Genomic DNA, 16,879 nt, shown 5'->3' with positions numbered 1-16,879 from the left:
ATACATGTGTCAGTGTTAGAGCAATAACAATGAAACACTTCTTTGAACAATAGATGAGCCAACGGTCAGTTAAGAAAGTTATACAGCATGCTCGATAGCCTCAGCGAAATTCGGGGCAAGAAACAATTCGTGTTCAGTCAAGAATACTGTTAGAAAATATGAATGTTTCTGCACATTGTTGCTGCATTTGTATCCTCTAATCTTTCGCGCCTTGTCTCTGCGTGCGGATACATATTCTGGCTGTTTTAAAAACAAATATTTATCTATTCCGGTTCTGCTATTATAAATGTTGTTTCGAAATTTTAATATTAGCAGTTTTCTTTGCTGATGTAATGAGTACCATTCAAAACTGTTCATAATTTCTGAGCTCCCGACATAAAAATGATACTTTCTGGTTACAAATCGAGCAGCTCGCTTTTGAACTCTCTGTAGTTTTCGAGTTGAGGGTTCCCATGCAGTTGCCTCCAGTAAGGGGTCGCATGCTGTTGCTTGCATATTGAAGTACGGGTTTTATATTTGTGAAATACATAATTTCCTTTAATGTTAGTGGGCATCCTTAATCTTCTGAAAGAAGTAAAGAAGACAATACGCCTTACTGGTTATTGCGTCGATGTGGGTGACCCAGTCTAATATTTCTGTAAGCGTCACAACAAGGTATGTTACCGTGCCTACAGTCTGTATTTTACAATTTTGCAACGGCAATCAACAGCGGACTTTGTTTTTCTTGGTTGTAAATTGGACGTGATGGCATTTGGAAATATTAATTTCGTCTGCAATTTTGCATACCGAGTGATAATTCTGTAAAGGTCATTCTGTATAACACCGACTCCTTCGGCACATTTCACAGGGTGATATAAGATGCATTTGTCAGAATATAACCATCAGTCCATTGAAGACGGATGGGAAGATCATTGGGGAAAATAAAAAAAAAATAGTGGTGCAAGGACGGCGCCAAGCGGGACTCCCGATAAAACACTAACAGGAAATCATAAAACACCATTGACAAGGACATGCTGCTGGCGATCACTTAAGTATTCTTGCACCCTGATTAGAGGATATTTGTGGAGGCCTAAATATGACATCTTGTAAAATAAAAGATGGTGTGGAACAACATGAAACGCTTTTGTAAATCTAAGAAAATAGCATCTACCTGCAGGCCCCTGTCAAAGCCTACAGCAATTCCGAATTTACTCAGTAAGTTGTTTAACACAAGATCAACCTGGCCGGAAACCATGTTGCCCAAGCATAAAAAGTTTATCGTCGAGAAGGTGCTTGATTACACATGATAATATATTAAGGTGTACAGTTTCACAGCAAACGCAAGTGTTTGAAACTGGCCTGTAGTTGCAAGGTTTGTCCTTGAACCGGTTTTATGTAGGGGTGTGGCGTTCGCCGTCTTCAAGTCTCTGGGGAATGTCGTGCGATTTCAAGGTAGTCTAAATATATAACAAAAAAGGAGCGATATTCCCTGCGCAGCGTTTTAAAACTTAATTTGACATGCCTCCAGGGTCATCCGCAGAATGTGGGTTCAGATATGCGCCTAATGATTTCTCCCCTGACTTGGTTATCTGAATATTGCCACGAACCATATCTTGGGTTTCTTTCTTTATGTTTCGCTTTTGCCGACCGGCGGCGCCGGGCTATGTTATCTGCGTGTGTTATCCGTGGACCAGGTGAAGCGTATGTTCTATTCATTATGCTGCACGTGTTATCTCCTTTGATACAGAGAGTGCCGTTAACTAACCCCACAAGCCTAGAACAATCTTCTAAGATCTACAGTGTTCTGGATGCAATTCTACTGTTCGAGAAGCCATAGCGCCGAGAGATAAATTACCACAGAGCAGAGGCCGCGGCATTGTAACCGCGACGCTCGCCTCCGCGCGTCACTTGGTTGAGTGCTGCTTGGCCGCCTGTCTATTCTGTGAGTTGTTAGGGAAATCAAAAGTTCCACTCAGCCGGTAAGCGGTCATGGCTACAGATCATGTCAGCCGTCCTGGCTACAGCCATTCCAGTCAGCCGTCATGGCTACATATCATGTGATTAGCGTTCAGAGTCGCAAGCTTTACCTAGGTCTTGCCGAACTTCGATGTAGCGTTATACCAGTCAGAGATGGCGGCCCCTTTCTTCCCTTTATTTGAGATATGGGTAAAACTGATCGCGCATTCTTTAGATTTTGGAATGTTTCAGAAGTTGTCATCATCATCGTCATCATCCTCCTCTCTACAACCCCTGCAGGACAAAGGCCTCTCCCATTCATCCCCGATTATCCCAGTGCGTGGCTATGTGCGGCCAACTGAAATTCGCAGAATTATTGATCTCACCTACCAACCTTAATTTCTCCCGTGCTCAATTTAAGTTGAAACCTTTTCATAAACCTCCAAGTTTCTGCCCCGTAGCTGAGTACTGGAAAGATGCAGCTGTTATACACTTTCCTCTTCCGGGGCAATTGTAAGCTAACTTTCATTATCTTAGAATGCCTGCTGAATGCACTCTACCCCATTCTTATCCTTCTAATGGTCTGTGCCCTATGGTCCTGATCCGAGATCACTTCTCGGGCCAAGTATATATATGCGCTTGCCACGTCGTCTGTCTTCCTGGATGTTATATCAGGCCAATATGCAACACCGCTCAGGAAGCAGAGGACTCTCCCGCATAACTCAAGCTTAAGTACTTGGACCAAGGAATTTCAATTCGACCTTATTCGGGCAGGCGCGTTAGGCCTGCGTTCAACTGTCGGTCTCTTCGCTGCGTGCTGCCTTACCCAACAACAGCCAACAGGCAGTCCCTGTGGGCCACTCTACCTGCTAATATACATGCAGCCAGGCTCAAACTGTACGGCTCCCGTTATTCGGCAGCCCCCATTGCGCGGGCGGGCTAAGGCCACGGAAGGTCAGCCTGCACGGTGGTCGGACTCCAGCCGGACTACAGCTACCGGAAGGCGGCTCACAAACGCCGCCTGAGTTTGGCCATGCGTGGGGCATTCGACTTCAGCCACACATGGTCACTGTAGTCAGTCGGATGGCCGGCCCCTACAGCTCAACGAGATGACTCAGGCACACCGCAGCGGATTCAAGCCCACCTCTTTGGGTCCTCTGAAACCACACGACATGGGCCCGCAAGACACCGCCAGCCGTCGAGCCTTGGCCGCAGCCCTGCTTATTGGTCAGCCTTAGTTGAATGCAAAATTAATTTATTAAACATTCCTTATAATTTGTCGTCACTTTATTGCGTGTGCCTGCTTTGTTGCTTGTTGGTTCAGAACATATTCAATAATTTATACAGCTGCAATAAGTGTACTGTCTAGGTCTTCATGTCATCTCTGCGGCCCAGCCGTAAAAAATGGAGGGGAGGGGCGGTAAAATTAATGGGTTGAGTTTCAGACAGAAGAAAGGGTCGCTTTTAACTAATTTCCTTAGGACAGCCTTCGTTATGGCGTGCCCTCTCTGACGAAACCACATATTTTAGAACAGTTTCCTGAATGGCATAGTTGTATATCAAACCTGCACGCATGCCTTTATGCAATGAAAATTGTGTTGGTGCGGTCTTGTTGGTACATAACTGAATATAGAAAAACAGCGCTAAAACGGGACAAAAGAACCTGACGCAGCGACCAGCCTTGTCACGTTTTTGTCCCGTTTTAGCGCTGTTTTTCTATATTAAATACTTTATGCAAGAATTTTGCACTCCACATAACACTCAGGTACATTGTATATCATTTACTTCAAAGAAAAAGTCTTCCCAGATTCTTCAAGGTTTCTTAGAGATACATTCTACACTCAATGCACTTTACTGATGAGATGTCATAGGGCTGATTCTGGGAGCGATTCTCCAAGCGCTTTCATCCTAATCATGAACAGCCTACTCGGACCCACTGCAGGGCGAAGGCCACTCATTACTTGTTACAGCTCCTGTCCTGCGACGCTCGAGTACAGTGTTGGCCACCAAATTTTCGTATTTGATCCCTTCATCCTGTTATTGGCCTTTCCCTTCTTCTAGACCCGTCTTCTAGGTATCCACTCCGTTACCCTAATGGTCCCACGGTGGCCGGTTCGTCTCACCACATGTCCAGCCCAAACACATTTTTTTGTTTACTTCAACTTAGATATCGTCTACTCGAGTTCGTTCCCTGACCCTACGTATAACACTTATCATAATTCGTTCTATGGCCGTTGAGGCGATCTAAGTTCCTTTTTTTGTTGTTTAATAGGTCTCCAAGTTTCGGCTCTGTACATCATGACCGCCAGCATGCACTGGTTGTATATTTTTCTTTGGTATTATGGAGGTAGCTTACTTTGAATATTCGGAAGTGCTTAGCGAGTAGTCCCCAGCCCATACCCATTCTCTGCTGGATCCACCCACATCACAACAATCCACTCACATCACCATTGGGTGGATTGTTTTCCGTAGATGTAGAAGAGTTCTTCTTTTCAATTCCACACGGTGAATTATTCACAAGCGTACAAGAATGTATTGAGGAGAATGGCACAACAAGGTTTCAAAATGCTGCGGGTATTACAGTTAGTGGTTTCTTGTCCCTGTTTGAGTTCTACCTTTCCGCCATGGTCGTGAAGCATGACGATAAGCTATACGTACAGAAAAAAGGGATCAGTATCGGTTCGTGCGTTGCCCCAGTTCTGTAAAGCATTTTTATTTTGCGGTTAGACCGTAATTTACTACGTGATATGGACAATGGAATGTTCCAAAGGATCTTTAGATACGTGGACGACTACTTGATCGTTTTGAAAAGGCGGGAGGGTCTGAGTTACCAAGAAAGCGTTGCAGATGTTTTAGAGACGTTCAGCAAATTGGGCGAAGTTTGAAGTTTACGCACGAAATGCAAAATGGGCGTAACCTGAGGTTTTTAGATATTGACTTCTGCGTAGCAGAAAAACATGTGTGTTGGATGTTTTGACCCCGCGCGACCAAAGGGCTCCTGCCCTTTGAATCAGCTCACTCAAAAACTGTAAAACGTGCGTTAGCCTTGATGTACTTTGAGTCCTCTGTACAAAAGTCTTGTAGTCATCGTATGCAAACCAGTTCTGACGCCCAGGTTACTCGACTATTGAATGCCGGGTACCCTCGGTCGCTACTGGCGGCTGTTTCTAAGGCGTTGCTTCAAAAACTAAAGCGTAAGCGGGTCAAACCTGAGGTTGTAGCCGAAAAGAAAACGAGGCCTGAGGTGGTGCCGTATTCCCAAAACGTAGCTCACTACCTTAAGCGGGTCGCTACGAAGTATCGGGTTCCGATTGTATTTTCTGCACTACGCAAGCTAGGTGGGTTGTGCAGCCGTATTGGCGGAAAAAAGAAGCCTAATCCATGTGGTAAGAAGCACGCCAAGAAGTACGTCGGATACAAAGTTGGCATAGGTTACCAGATACCGCTCACTTGTCACAAGGTATATTTTGGGAAAAGCGGACGTTGCATAAATGATCGCCTCAGGGAGCACGATTTATCAATCAAGAAAGGCACTGGATCACACTTGTCCATGCATTGCCGTGATTGTGGTTGTAAGCCGCGCCTCAAAGAAACCATTATCAGTGACAGAAGCCATGACTGTGGCGCGCGAGCTTTCAGAATCGTACTTCATTAAAAAAAATCCCGAGGGGTGCATCCGTGAACCATCATTATCACTTTTTAGCAATGAGTTTCGGCTTTTCAGACCGCAAGCGGTTGGCAGGCTGTGAGTATTGTGGTGTTGCCAACAATTTTACTATCTGCTTTTATGTGTTTTTTTCTGTCTTGTAGAAGCCTATATAAGGCAACTTCTTTTCCTGCAAATAAATAGTTGTGAGTTGCGCATCGTCCGTCTCCCTTCGCCTGTCTGAATGTCAATTTAGCGCAAGTTTTTTGATACGTATGACGGCATGTTCACCTAACTTCCTACGTCAAAAACGTTGAAAGAACATTCGCTCACCTACATCATTTTATATGGCCGACGTATGTCGGGCGGAAACATCGCTTTAAGATTCCAAAACAACCTCGTAATGATAGTTTTCCGTGTGACGAATATTCCGGTGATACGATAATTCGTCTACGAAATGCCCTTTGTCGAGTTGGTATTCCGGACCAGTTTACCTGTGACGAGTTGGCCTACGACGAGTGGACTTGTAACGACTTTGCCTAGACCCGGTCCATCCGGGCCCAGACATTACTGTTAAGAGCGCGGCCATTCCTGTAAATAAGGAGCACAAGTTTTTAGATGTTGTGTTTGACCAGAAACTCACACTCCTTCCTGAAATCAAGCAACTCAAGCATAAATGTCTCAAAACAATGAATATCGTTAAGGGCCTCTCACACTAATCGTATGGTGCCGACAAAGAACTCGTGCTGCGCCTGTATACTGCTTTGGCTATGTCTCGTTTGGACTGTGGCAGTGTGGTGTATCGGTCAGCAAATTAAACAGCATTACGAATGCGTGACCCAGTGCTACACTTGGGGCTTCGTCTTGCGTCTGGTGCTTTCCGCATGACCCCAGTCCAGAGTCTGTGTGTTGAATGTAACAAGTGGAGCCGTGAGAACCAACAGACGTACGTGGAATTTCTCTATGCTTTTAAAATTTCATCGCTGAATAACCGTCCTTTTAATCCTGTCTTTAACGATACAACCCGATCTTAATTGTTTTTAAACCGCCCATTCGTTCCTCTGCCCTTTTCACTTAGAGTTAGAGACAAGCTTCGGTTCTTAGCGTGGCGTTTTAACACGTGTACATTTCTTCTTCTCTGATTTTACCCGCTTGGCAAGTTCGTTCTGTGTCTTGTGACTTTTCTTTTATGCAAGTTGATAAAAATCGGGTACGACAACTCACGGTATTGCAGCACTTTCTGTATCTCGAATATAAATACACGTGTGCCGATTCTTACAAACATGCTTTGAAAACCTCCACAATACGGCCTTGTGCTGCTCATGGTCCCAACTTTATTGGCTCCAAAACCACGAGTCTACACGCTAGCATTTTTTCAGAAGAAGCATATTGAATTCTGCTCATTGCGCAACCCATTCTTGAAAATCAAATGCCTAATTCCATCATCTATAGATTCCTTGAGTGTTGTTCGAGCATTGCCACCCCTTAAGCTTTTGAAAAACCACTTAGTTAATATCATTTTCAACACTGTCATGTATGTCTATGCACAAAAGCATGAACTGGTATTTTGCTGGGTCCTAACAGTCGCTGGGATCGCCGGCAACAAGGTGGTAAAAGAGAGGGACGCTGCTGCTGCGTTCGAGAACACTGTAGACACAACGGTGGTACCCTATACAAACCAAAAGGCACACATAAGACAACACTTGAGTAGAACATGGCCAACACACTAAAGCGAGCAGACAGACAACAAATTACATGTAATAAAGCCACACCTGGGACGGTACCAAACCGATTTACACAACAGACCCAACGCTTGTCTTATCAAGGTTACGGATAGGCCACATGAATGTAACACGCCCACCTGCTGACGGGATCTTCAAGACCCCTGTGCAGTTTGGGTGGAGAGGGCCTATTCGTAATGCACATACTCGTCCAGTGCAATACATTTGACACAACACGACGCAAACACTTCCCGCAATAATATAGACAACACATCCTACTGCACCCATCATACTTTTAAGGAGACGACCCCATGCTTTTAAGTTTTTAGGCGTGTTTTTAGGGTTCTCACTGATGTCAAGTGTTTACATCTCATTTCTTATTAGCATGGGGACAGCCTCGCCCTTCACTGCGGTCATCTTCCTTACCTTGTGTTTTACTCTTTATTTTACTGAAATGCTTTACTTTTACCTTTATTTCACTCTCATAAAATGACGTTTGTTTGGCGCTCTTTGCCCTTTGTTGGCCTGGCACTATTAAAATCCCAACATCATAATCAGGTCGAATGCCATAAAAATGTCGACGGTGAGCAAAATAATGGTTGAATGTTTTTATAGCCTGCGCGCTTGTTAGCCACACGTCTTCAAATCATCAGCCATTGCGAGTGCAAAAGGGTTGAGAAAAGACCAATTTTACTAGGTGACAGTAGGTCTACAGTTCTCCAAGCTTGTCATTGGCCTTATTGACCCCTTTATTTTATTAGAGGTTACAAAACGATAAGTTACCTGAATTGATGTCTGGTAGCTCATCTTATGCTTTAACATTCCTATATCAATGACATAATATAGTAAATAATATTATTATACTATACTAAAGGATAATAATATAATTATGTACAAATATTTCGAATAAAAATTGCAGCTCTCAAAACAACTTTACGCTTCCGCAAACCTCACAGCCTTACAAAACCGCTGCTGGGAATCTGTAACTTGTTATTAACCCCCAGTTTTTCGAACACCTTTCAGCGTCATTGTGAAACCATACAATTAATTAGTAGTATCATTTCAAGTAGCACCTGATGACATAAATTATTTCAAAGTTTTCACAAGGTTGCTGAACGGTACTTTGTCACGCGAACATGCCAGTGTCCTATGGCGGCAGTTATCTGAATTTAACACCCCGTGTTGAAGATTCTCAAAGGCGAACGGAAAGCAAAGAAAGCAAACTGTATTTACAGTAAGTACAGGGCAAAACAAGCTTTAACATGGCGACCGAGAATCTTCCTTCTTCTTTCTCGTCTTCGTCTGTCTCCTCCGCGTGCCATCACGCCGAGATTCCCGCTATTTTTCCACGTGCTGGGCCCCGCACGCGGGCGCCAATTTCCAACCAGATCACAGTTCCTGGCAATACGAAACACTCTCCCGGCCCCAGCACTGAGAGTTGTAATCTCCGTCTACGCTGCAGTAAGCTCTATTGGGTACAGTAGCTGCACCGGTCGTCGCAATGTAGCTCCGCTAGGAATCCTCACAATGCAGGCTCGGACGTTGTGGGCGCGTCCCATGATAACTTGTATAACCCGAGCACTTTTCCACATTTGTCGAGGAGCTTTTTCTTCGTGCACAAGCACCAAATCTCCAACTTTGAGCTCGTGGGTGGGCACATTTTTCGCCTGGTGGAAAGAGCGCAACTGCAACAAATATTCCTTACGCCATCTCCTCCACAACTGTTCCGCAAGCCGTTTACGATGGAGCCACCTTCGCGTGACTTCGCTTCTTGTTGATTCCGCTGTTGGTGGTTGACCCGCAGGTATCGCAACAAGCCTTCTTCCTATTAGGAAGTGCGCGGGCGTGAGTACCTCTAGGTCATTTGGTGCTACAGAAAGGTACGTGAGCGGACGGGAATTAATTTCCGCCTCTGCCTCTTGAAGTACAGTCGTCAGTTCTTCAGTCGTCAGTGCAGCTTTCCCCAGGACTCGCCGTAAGCACGATTTTACGGTTCGCACCATACGCTCCCAAAATCCGCCCCACCACGCCGCTCTTTCTACAATAAACTTCCATTGCACGCGTGTTTGAGCACAGTAATCTTGAAACTTTACGTCCAGGAACGCCTTTTCCAACGATGCAATATCTTTGGATGCCTTTTTGAAAGTTCGTGCGTTGTCCGTGCAGATGACAGCCGGGAGTCCACGGCGAGACGTGAATCTTCGTAGCGCTAGAAGAAACGCTTCACTCGACAGTCTCGAAACCAACTTCAAATGCAGGGCTCTCGTAACTGCACATGAAAACAAGGCATGTAAACTTTCGCAGATGAGCCTTCAGTGCGAGTATAAAGAGGTCCAGCGAAGTCTATCTCTACTACCTCGAAGGGATCCGAGCGGCGCACTCTATCACCAGGTAAAGGGGCTACAGGTGCACTGGCTGGCCTTAGTCGTGTCCTTATGCAAGCATTGCATCTGCCGATTACCTTTTTTACTATTTGTCTTCCGCGTTGGACCCAGAATCTCTGTCGTAGTTCGGTCAATGTGTCTTGAGTCCCGCCATGAAGGGTTCGTTGGTGGCAATCGCGAATGACAAGTTCGGTGAACGCGTGAGAAGGTCGCAGTAAGAGAGGGTGCTTGACTTCCTGTTCTTCTTGAGAGAACTCTAGCCTGCTTCGTACACGCATCAATCCCGTTGAGTCAAGGAACGGACTGAGCATCGAAATGCTTGATCGGAACTCGAGCTCCTCACCGTAACTGTCTTGTTGAACAACGCAGATCCAGTACAATTCCGCGTCCTTAATCTCTTCCGCTGAGATGGATGTAGATATCCGGTTGGCAACATTTCTACAATTTCTGATAAATCGCAGAATCCAAGCGGTGATTCGGAGAATTCGCAACAGGTTGGAATACCGCGCCAAGTCCAAGATGGGATTCACAGTACTCACAAAGCAGATTTGCACACATCTCTCCCTTTCTTCGTTGACGCCTTTCAACCCAATCTCTGACTCTTCTGTAGGCCAATCTGTAGGGTCTTTCAGTAACCACGTGGGTCCATGCCACCATCGTTCATCGGTTTTCAGAAAGTGCAATGACACCCCGCGAGTGAGATGATCGGCAGGATTGCAATTTCCGGGACAATTCCGCCACTGTGTCCTAGCCCTCAGTCTTTGAATTTCAGTGACTCGATTTTTGACAAATTCTTTCCATTGTGATGTATTACCCGTAATCCAATGCAGAGTGATGCGGGAGTCTGTCCAAAATATAGTTTCGACGTTGCACGGTACTTTGGCAAGAGATGCTTCCAAGAAATTTGACATCCGGGCCCCGAGGACGGCGCCGAGAAGCTCGAGTCGCGGCAATGTCAACGTCTTCATAGGAGCGACTCTTGACTTGGCCATCACCAGTTCTGTTTTCACGCAATTGCTGTTGTCTTGAAGCCTTAAATAGGCGTATGCTCCGTATGCATTTGGGCTCGCGTCACAAAATATTTGCAGTTGAGCTGCCGTAGCCTCTGGGGATAAATGTACCCAGCGAGGTATTTTGACGCTGCCAAGTTCCTGGAGGTCCGATCGCCAACGTCGCCATTACGCTCCGATGTCAAGTGGAAGATCCTCATCCCAAGAGACATCCCGTTTCCATATCTCTTGGAATAATATCTTGGCTTGAACTGTGAATGGTGCGATAATTCCGAGATGATCGAAAATTCGTGCCACTGTATGGAGCACTGATCTTTTGGAGTTTCGATCTTTGTCAAAAAAACTTAGTACAGACTTTGAAGCTATTGTCATGAGATCTTTTCGGGGCTCCCACACCATGCCAAGAATCTTGAGTGTTCCGTTGGTAGAAGTGATGCCTTCTTCCTGCTCGAACAGCTGCTGTAGGTGTGTCGAGTTAGAGGTCCACTTCCTAAGACGCATACCTGCTGACTCTAGTATAGCGTGAGCTTCCGTGAAAACACGTTGCGCCTCTTGGTCGGTGTCGGCTCCCACGAGCAAGTCGTCGACGTAAAACGACTTTGCGAGTAGGGCAGCCGTGTCCCGAAAGGAACCGCTGACAAGCCTCAGGTGATGTTGTAAGGTGGCGTTCAGCAAAAATGGGCTTGCTGTGGTACCAAACGGTACTCTGGTCATCCTCCATTTTTCCACTTCAGGTTTAGGATTCTCGTCCGAGGGAACTTGCTTGAACCAAAGAAACCGCAGTGCATCTCTGTCTTGCTCTCGAATGCAGATTTGCACGAACGCCTTTTCAATATCTGTGGTCAGAGCGATGGGATGCAACCGAAATTTTATCAACAGTGTGGTCAAGTCTGCCAGAAGCCTTGGGCCTTTTTCCAAGTGTTCATTGAGGTACGTGTACTCCGGCCCATGTGACGATGCGTCGAAAACCACTCGGACCTTGGTAGTCAAGGACTCGCTGCGAATCACCGCATGTTGCGGCATGTAATACACCAGAAAGGATGACGGTCCGATTTCCTTTACCCGCTCTGCGTGTCCCAAAGTCATGTAGGACCGAATGGTGGAGTCGTATTGCTGCCCGAATTCGGGATGGCGCCGCAATTTCGTCCCGAGAGCCAGAAGTCTCTTCATAGCTTGCGTCTTATTGTCATCAAAGCGACCACCATTATCTTTCCATGGGAGTGCAACCTCGTAGCGGCCCTCCTTAAACTTGGCTTTACGCTTGCACTCACAGAGAACGTCCGAGGCCTCATTTAGGGTATTGTCCTGGTCCACAATACCTATGCTCTCAAGCTCCCAGAACTTCTGCATGATGCTGTCTGCTGGTTCCGCTGACGCGCTCACTCGTAGCACGCAGGTGTTCATCGTCAAGTTAACTGATGTACTCAAAGAGAGAGGTCCTTGAAACATCCATCCGAAGACGGAGTCAAGAGCCACCATACCTGCGTTACCAGAGTAGCGCTTTATCTCTCCAGTCATCAGCTGCCAGAGGTGATCACAGCCCACAACCAGCCCAATACCAGGTACGGCTGCCATGCCCGGTATATAAAGTTTGTCGGCGATGTTGCGACCACTGTCTTCCAGTGTCTTCACGAAGTCATGTTCAGCCGGCACTTGGACAACATCTTGGCAAATGAATGGGACTTCAACAGCTTGTATAAGATGCTCCGTACCGTCGTACTGACTGCGCAGACGTACTTCCACGAGGCGCCGACGCTGTGAAGTTGCAGCCTCCTGTCCGAACGTATTCAACTGGAGACTCGTACTTCCAAGCTCTTTCTTGGTCTTGGAAATATCCTCCCGAATAAACGTTGTCTGGCTTCCACCGTCTGCTATTGCACGAATGTACGCGCAGCGCTGACTTCCGACAACCCAAGTCCGGAACGTCTGCAGAAGTACCTCGTTAGTCAAGTATGAACACGTGCTTGTGTGAAGGCTGTTAGCGTTCACACTCTTTGTGACTTCAGCTTTCTTGGGTTACCACGTTGGATCGCACATAGATGAAACATGCCTCACTTGACACTTGCTGCACTTTACTTTCCGGCGACAATCCTTTGAACGATGCCCACGCATAGTGCACCGAAAGCATCGGTTGTCTTTGGCGAGCTTCTTCAACTTTTCTTCTTTCGTGATAGTTACATCACAGTTCTCGGTAGAATGCTACCGAGAGGAGCAAAAGAAGCAGGTATTGTTTCCTGTGGAGCGACAGTATGCAGTACGGCTGCAGTTGGTAGGTGCGCCAATTGTTTGCGGTCAAATCCACTTCGAGGACTTCTTTTATCTTGGCGATCAGCCAACCCACTTCGCTCTCGACTCTCTACCTCTACCAGCAGATATTCAAGAAGACCTTGCAGCTCACGCTCTGCCGTGCCTGTTTCGCAAGTTGTCGGGGATAGCGACCGCCCGCCTTCGCCTTGCTGTTCGGTGCGGTCTTCGATGAGGTCTTCGAAGTCGCCATCAGTCGATGATAGCCAACGACGACGTCGCTTGGTAAAGCTTGCAGTATGATGTCCGTCAGCATGGTCGCATAGGTAGCCGAACTGATGTTCAGGGCTTTAAGTCCCCTCATGTGGCAGTGCACGTAGTCCATAAGCTTGCGCAAACCCTTCACGTCGTCCGATGCTTGCACCGAGGGCAGAGACCTCAAGCGAGCCAGATGCTCTTGAACGATGCGTCGAGTGTCACCAAAGCGCCTTTTAAGAATGTCGACGGCATCATCGTAGCATTCACTCGTCGCTTGAAGGCCCGCGATAGACGCAGCTGTCTTGCCGTTGAGAAGCGTACGTAGGTACTGGAACTTTTCTCCCTTAGTTAGACAGTCGTTGGTATGAACAGGCGCCTGGTCATGCTCCCAGAAACTAGGCCACTGGCATATCTCCCCGTCGAAGGACTGCAGTTTGAGTGTCGGAAGCTTGACGGAACTGCCTCGCGCTAGTTCCTCGCGTTGATCCACCCGCGTATGTGACGGGTTCCTTGGGATAGGTGACACGTGGCTTGATTGAAGCATTGCTTCTCTTGACTTTAATTGAGCGAGCATACCTTTAGCGGCGTCTTCGTACTTCAGTACAGCCTCCATTTCCGCTGCGACCTCTTCGTCCTTGAGGTGCTCTTCGAACAAAACTTTCAGCCTTTCCAATTCGTCGTTGTTCGCCTGCAGTCTTTCACGCAACGACGCCAGCTCGCCGATGTCCGCCGTATCCAAGACAGCTTTTGCTTCATTGATGAGGCGAGTATTCTGTTGCCGCCGAGCAGTACGCGTCTCCTTCAGTCGGTTCATCCTTGCTTCCGAACACCGGTCGCCCCGCTCCACTCCTGGTGGACACCCGTAGCTTTTCCGCTGTCTCTTTCACTGTAGGGTGTTCCACCGCTCCCGGTCTTTCGGCACCAGTTGTTGAAGAATCTCAAAGGCGAACGGAAAGCAAAGAAAGCAAACTGTATTTACAGTAAGTACAGGGCAAAACAAGCTTTAACATGGCGACCGAGAATCTTCCTTCTTCTTTCTCGTCTTCATCTGTCTCCTCCGCGTGCCATCACGCCGAGATTCCCGCTATTTTTCCACGTGCTGGGCCCCGCACGCGGCAGCCAATTTCAAACCAGATCACAGTTCCTGGCAATAAGAAACACCCCGACTGCGGGGTCGTTCTTCTTATGTATACGAAAAATGAAAATGGCGGTGTGGCGAGACACTGGTGCCCTTTAACGATCCTATTTTGTAAAAATATTCCGCAGGCCTTCCATACGACCGTTTGTCGCTGAACGCGCTTTCCTGGTGTAGAGCTTCATATATAAATTTAGAAATTTAAAAAAACGTTTTTTTTCGGTAGCACCTGAGGGTAATCTGCGTATGATGCGCGACATATAGCGTCTGTAAATAAATTCTGTTTATATTTTGCATACTTCGCTGCTTTAGAATGGGTAACTACAAAAGGTACGTGAACGGAAACTACGTGAACAAAGGACGTACTTACCCAAACACGGGCAAATAAACACAACATTGGTGTATGACAATGTAAACTAGTAGCGGTATGCAGAGTTGGGTGTAGCCTAACGGTGGTCTTCGTTCTCTTCCGCACTTCGTATAATCGGCCCTGTAATGCTGCCTTTCTCCCCATAACAGCAGTGTATTCACCCAGGTAAAATATGAATCAATTATCTGGTTTTCATCCTATAGACGGAACAACATGGTATGCTTTAAAGTTGACATTTGTTTCTTTTCACCAACCACGTACCAATGTACCAAATAAGTACCATATCCTGTAATTGTTTATTTTTCCGCAGAAGCAAAGTGTAGTTAACGATTGTTTTGTCGTGAAAATTTTTCGTTGGTGTTTGCTCCGCTCCTTTTTGAACGTTTTTATTTCGGTCGTGTTTTTTCTGGGAGGTATATAGAATGTATATTTAAAATTTTGTACGTTCACTTTTATACTGTTTTTCAGTTTTATTTTTGTATTTGATGTTTCTTTTCATTTCTGTCAACCAATGCTTTTCATATAGGCCATTGGAATAATTAAATGCGCTGAATCAACCAATTACCCTTTTCTGGGAAAATGCATGGCGTCATTTTCATATTGTTTACGTAGTGTAAATATACGTCCAGGTGAAGTCTCGTCGACAAATTATTGTGAATTTTCCACCAATACTACTGTTTTCGTCCAGGTTGTCGTCCACCCCCATCCTTCAATGCGGAATGTGATGATGCTTGGTATTGCTCTTGCGTGCCGCGGTGCTGCGATTCCCCTGCAGCTGCGTTGCTCCGGCTGCTCCTGCTTGCCCCGGTGCTTCGGCCATGCAGCGCGGCGGCAGTGATGATGACAACGATAGGTTGAGATGAAAAAGAAACCTCTTGTGTTTGCAGTTTTCAAATAGCAAGTATTCATTTACCACAAGGATACTGCGCCCGCTGCTCGATGTGGGCAGCCACAGCACCTCATCAGAGATGAGATCACAACCCAACCAACACTGTCAAAACTTCTTACATTTTCGTGCGAAGAAAACTCGCACGCTATTTATATTTCTTTCTCATCCACCATCTGTCCTAACGGTTGTCTAGGCATGTTGCTGTGAGGAAACTTGTCGCGCTCCGTAAAAAAATTGGGCCCCGGCAAGCCTCGGAAACGAGCCAGAGTTAGCCGGTTTCGGCCACCGCAACAAAAAACGACGCCAAAAATGCTTTTCTCGTGGTTACATTCGACGTGCAGTAAGGGGCAGAGAACGTGGAGTACATTTAGGGGGAGCCCTTCTGCGAAGACAAGTCGGCTGCCCCGTCTGCTTTCCGGGCATGCCACGTAGCTATCGTTGTCGGGCAGGCCTGTCTTTTACACTCACAATTTCGCTAAATGCTCATTTTACCCTAAATGTTGAAAACATCATGCCATAATCGCCCCCCCTCCCCCGAGAACTCTGTCATTACGTCATGCTTCATTTCCTTCTCAGAACTAATTTGTCCAGAGTGAAGTTGTGTTATAGGCATACCGCCCGGTACTAATAAAAGGGCATCTACGGAGACAATACGATTACAAAATAAGCTCTCACTCTACTTCAATCAAAACAGTTCGAAAATGATACGAAATACAAATTAGTCGGTGAGGCGGCTCCCCCATTACAGGACGTTTCAGCTACATTTCATTTTGGCGTTGTTTTACATTTACACTATGTATACTGTGGAATTGCTGTCCGCTGTGAGTACATGGGCCTCTACAGGAGGGAAACGGCACCCCTTATTTGTCGATTCGTATATAGCTCCATCCTTCGGAAGTTTTTTTACACGTGGTTACCAAGGTAGTACGCTAAGGTTTAAAATCTACAACTGCAAGTCTAAAATGTGTTTCGTTTTGTGCACTTCTACTACGCTCAGCTTGTCCGCGGATTATTCCTCGCAAAATATAATAGGAATGATTTTTTCGTCACATATCTGTAGTTGTTTTTCAGGCTACTGTGAAAAAACAATATTTTTTCAAGCTTTCTTCTTTTTGTAGGGTCGTGTTTGCGTTAAATTTCATTACCAGAATTATCTTTATTTCTAGTATTATAAAAAATAAACTTTGTACCTCTTCCAATGGTGCGGTTTTGTACAAGTGCAGGGCGTTACACTCCTGGGGCGGGTGTTCGTAGTGGCAAAGAATATTACTTTAAAAAGAGCAAAAT

The 16,879-nt window shown here is 46.2% G+C and overlaps 1 protein-coding gene across 1 annotated transcript in view; it reads right to left on the bottom strand.

The window, feature by feature from the left end:
* LOC144166051 (uncharacterized) overlaps positions 1–14,012 on the bottom strand; it is a 34,143-nt gene extending 20,131 nt beyond the window's left edge. Inside the window, exons 1-2 of the mRNA XM_077695714.1 lie at positions 13,095–14,012; positions 11,052–12,622 (exon numbers count right to left, since the gene is read on the bottom strand). Coding sequence (XP_077551840.1) covers positions 11,052–12,622; positions 13,095–14,012 — 2,489 coding nt within the window. The remainder of the gene's footprint in view (positions 1–11,051; positions 12,623–13,094) is intronic.
* Between the last annotated feature and the right edge of the window lie 2,867 nt (positions 14,013–16,879).

This window comes from Haemaphysalis longicornis, unplaced genomic scaffold, assembly GCF_048455015.1.
Source record: "Haemaphysalis longicornis isolate Haplotype H1 unplaced genomic scaffold, Haemaphysalis longicornis Haplotype H1 scaffold_16, whole genome shotgun sequence".
Lineage (NCBI taxonomy): Eukaryota > Metazoa > Arthropoda > Arachnida > Ixodida > Ixodidae > Haemaphysalis > Haemaphysalis longicornis.
This window is presented reverse-complemented; position numbering and strand designations above follow the sequence as displayed.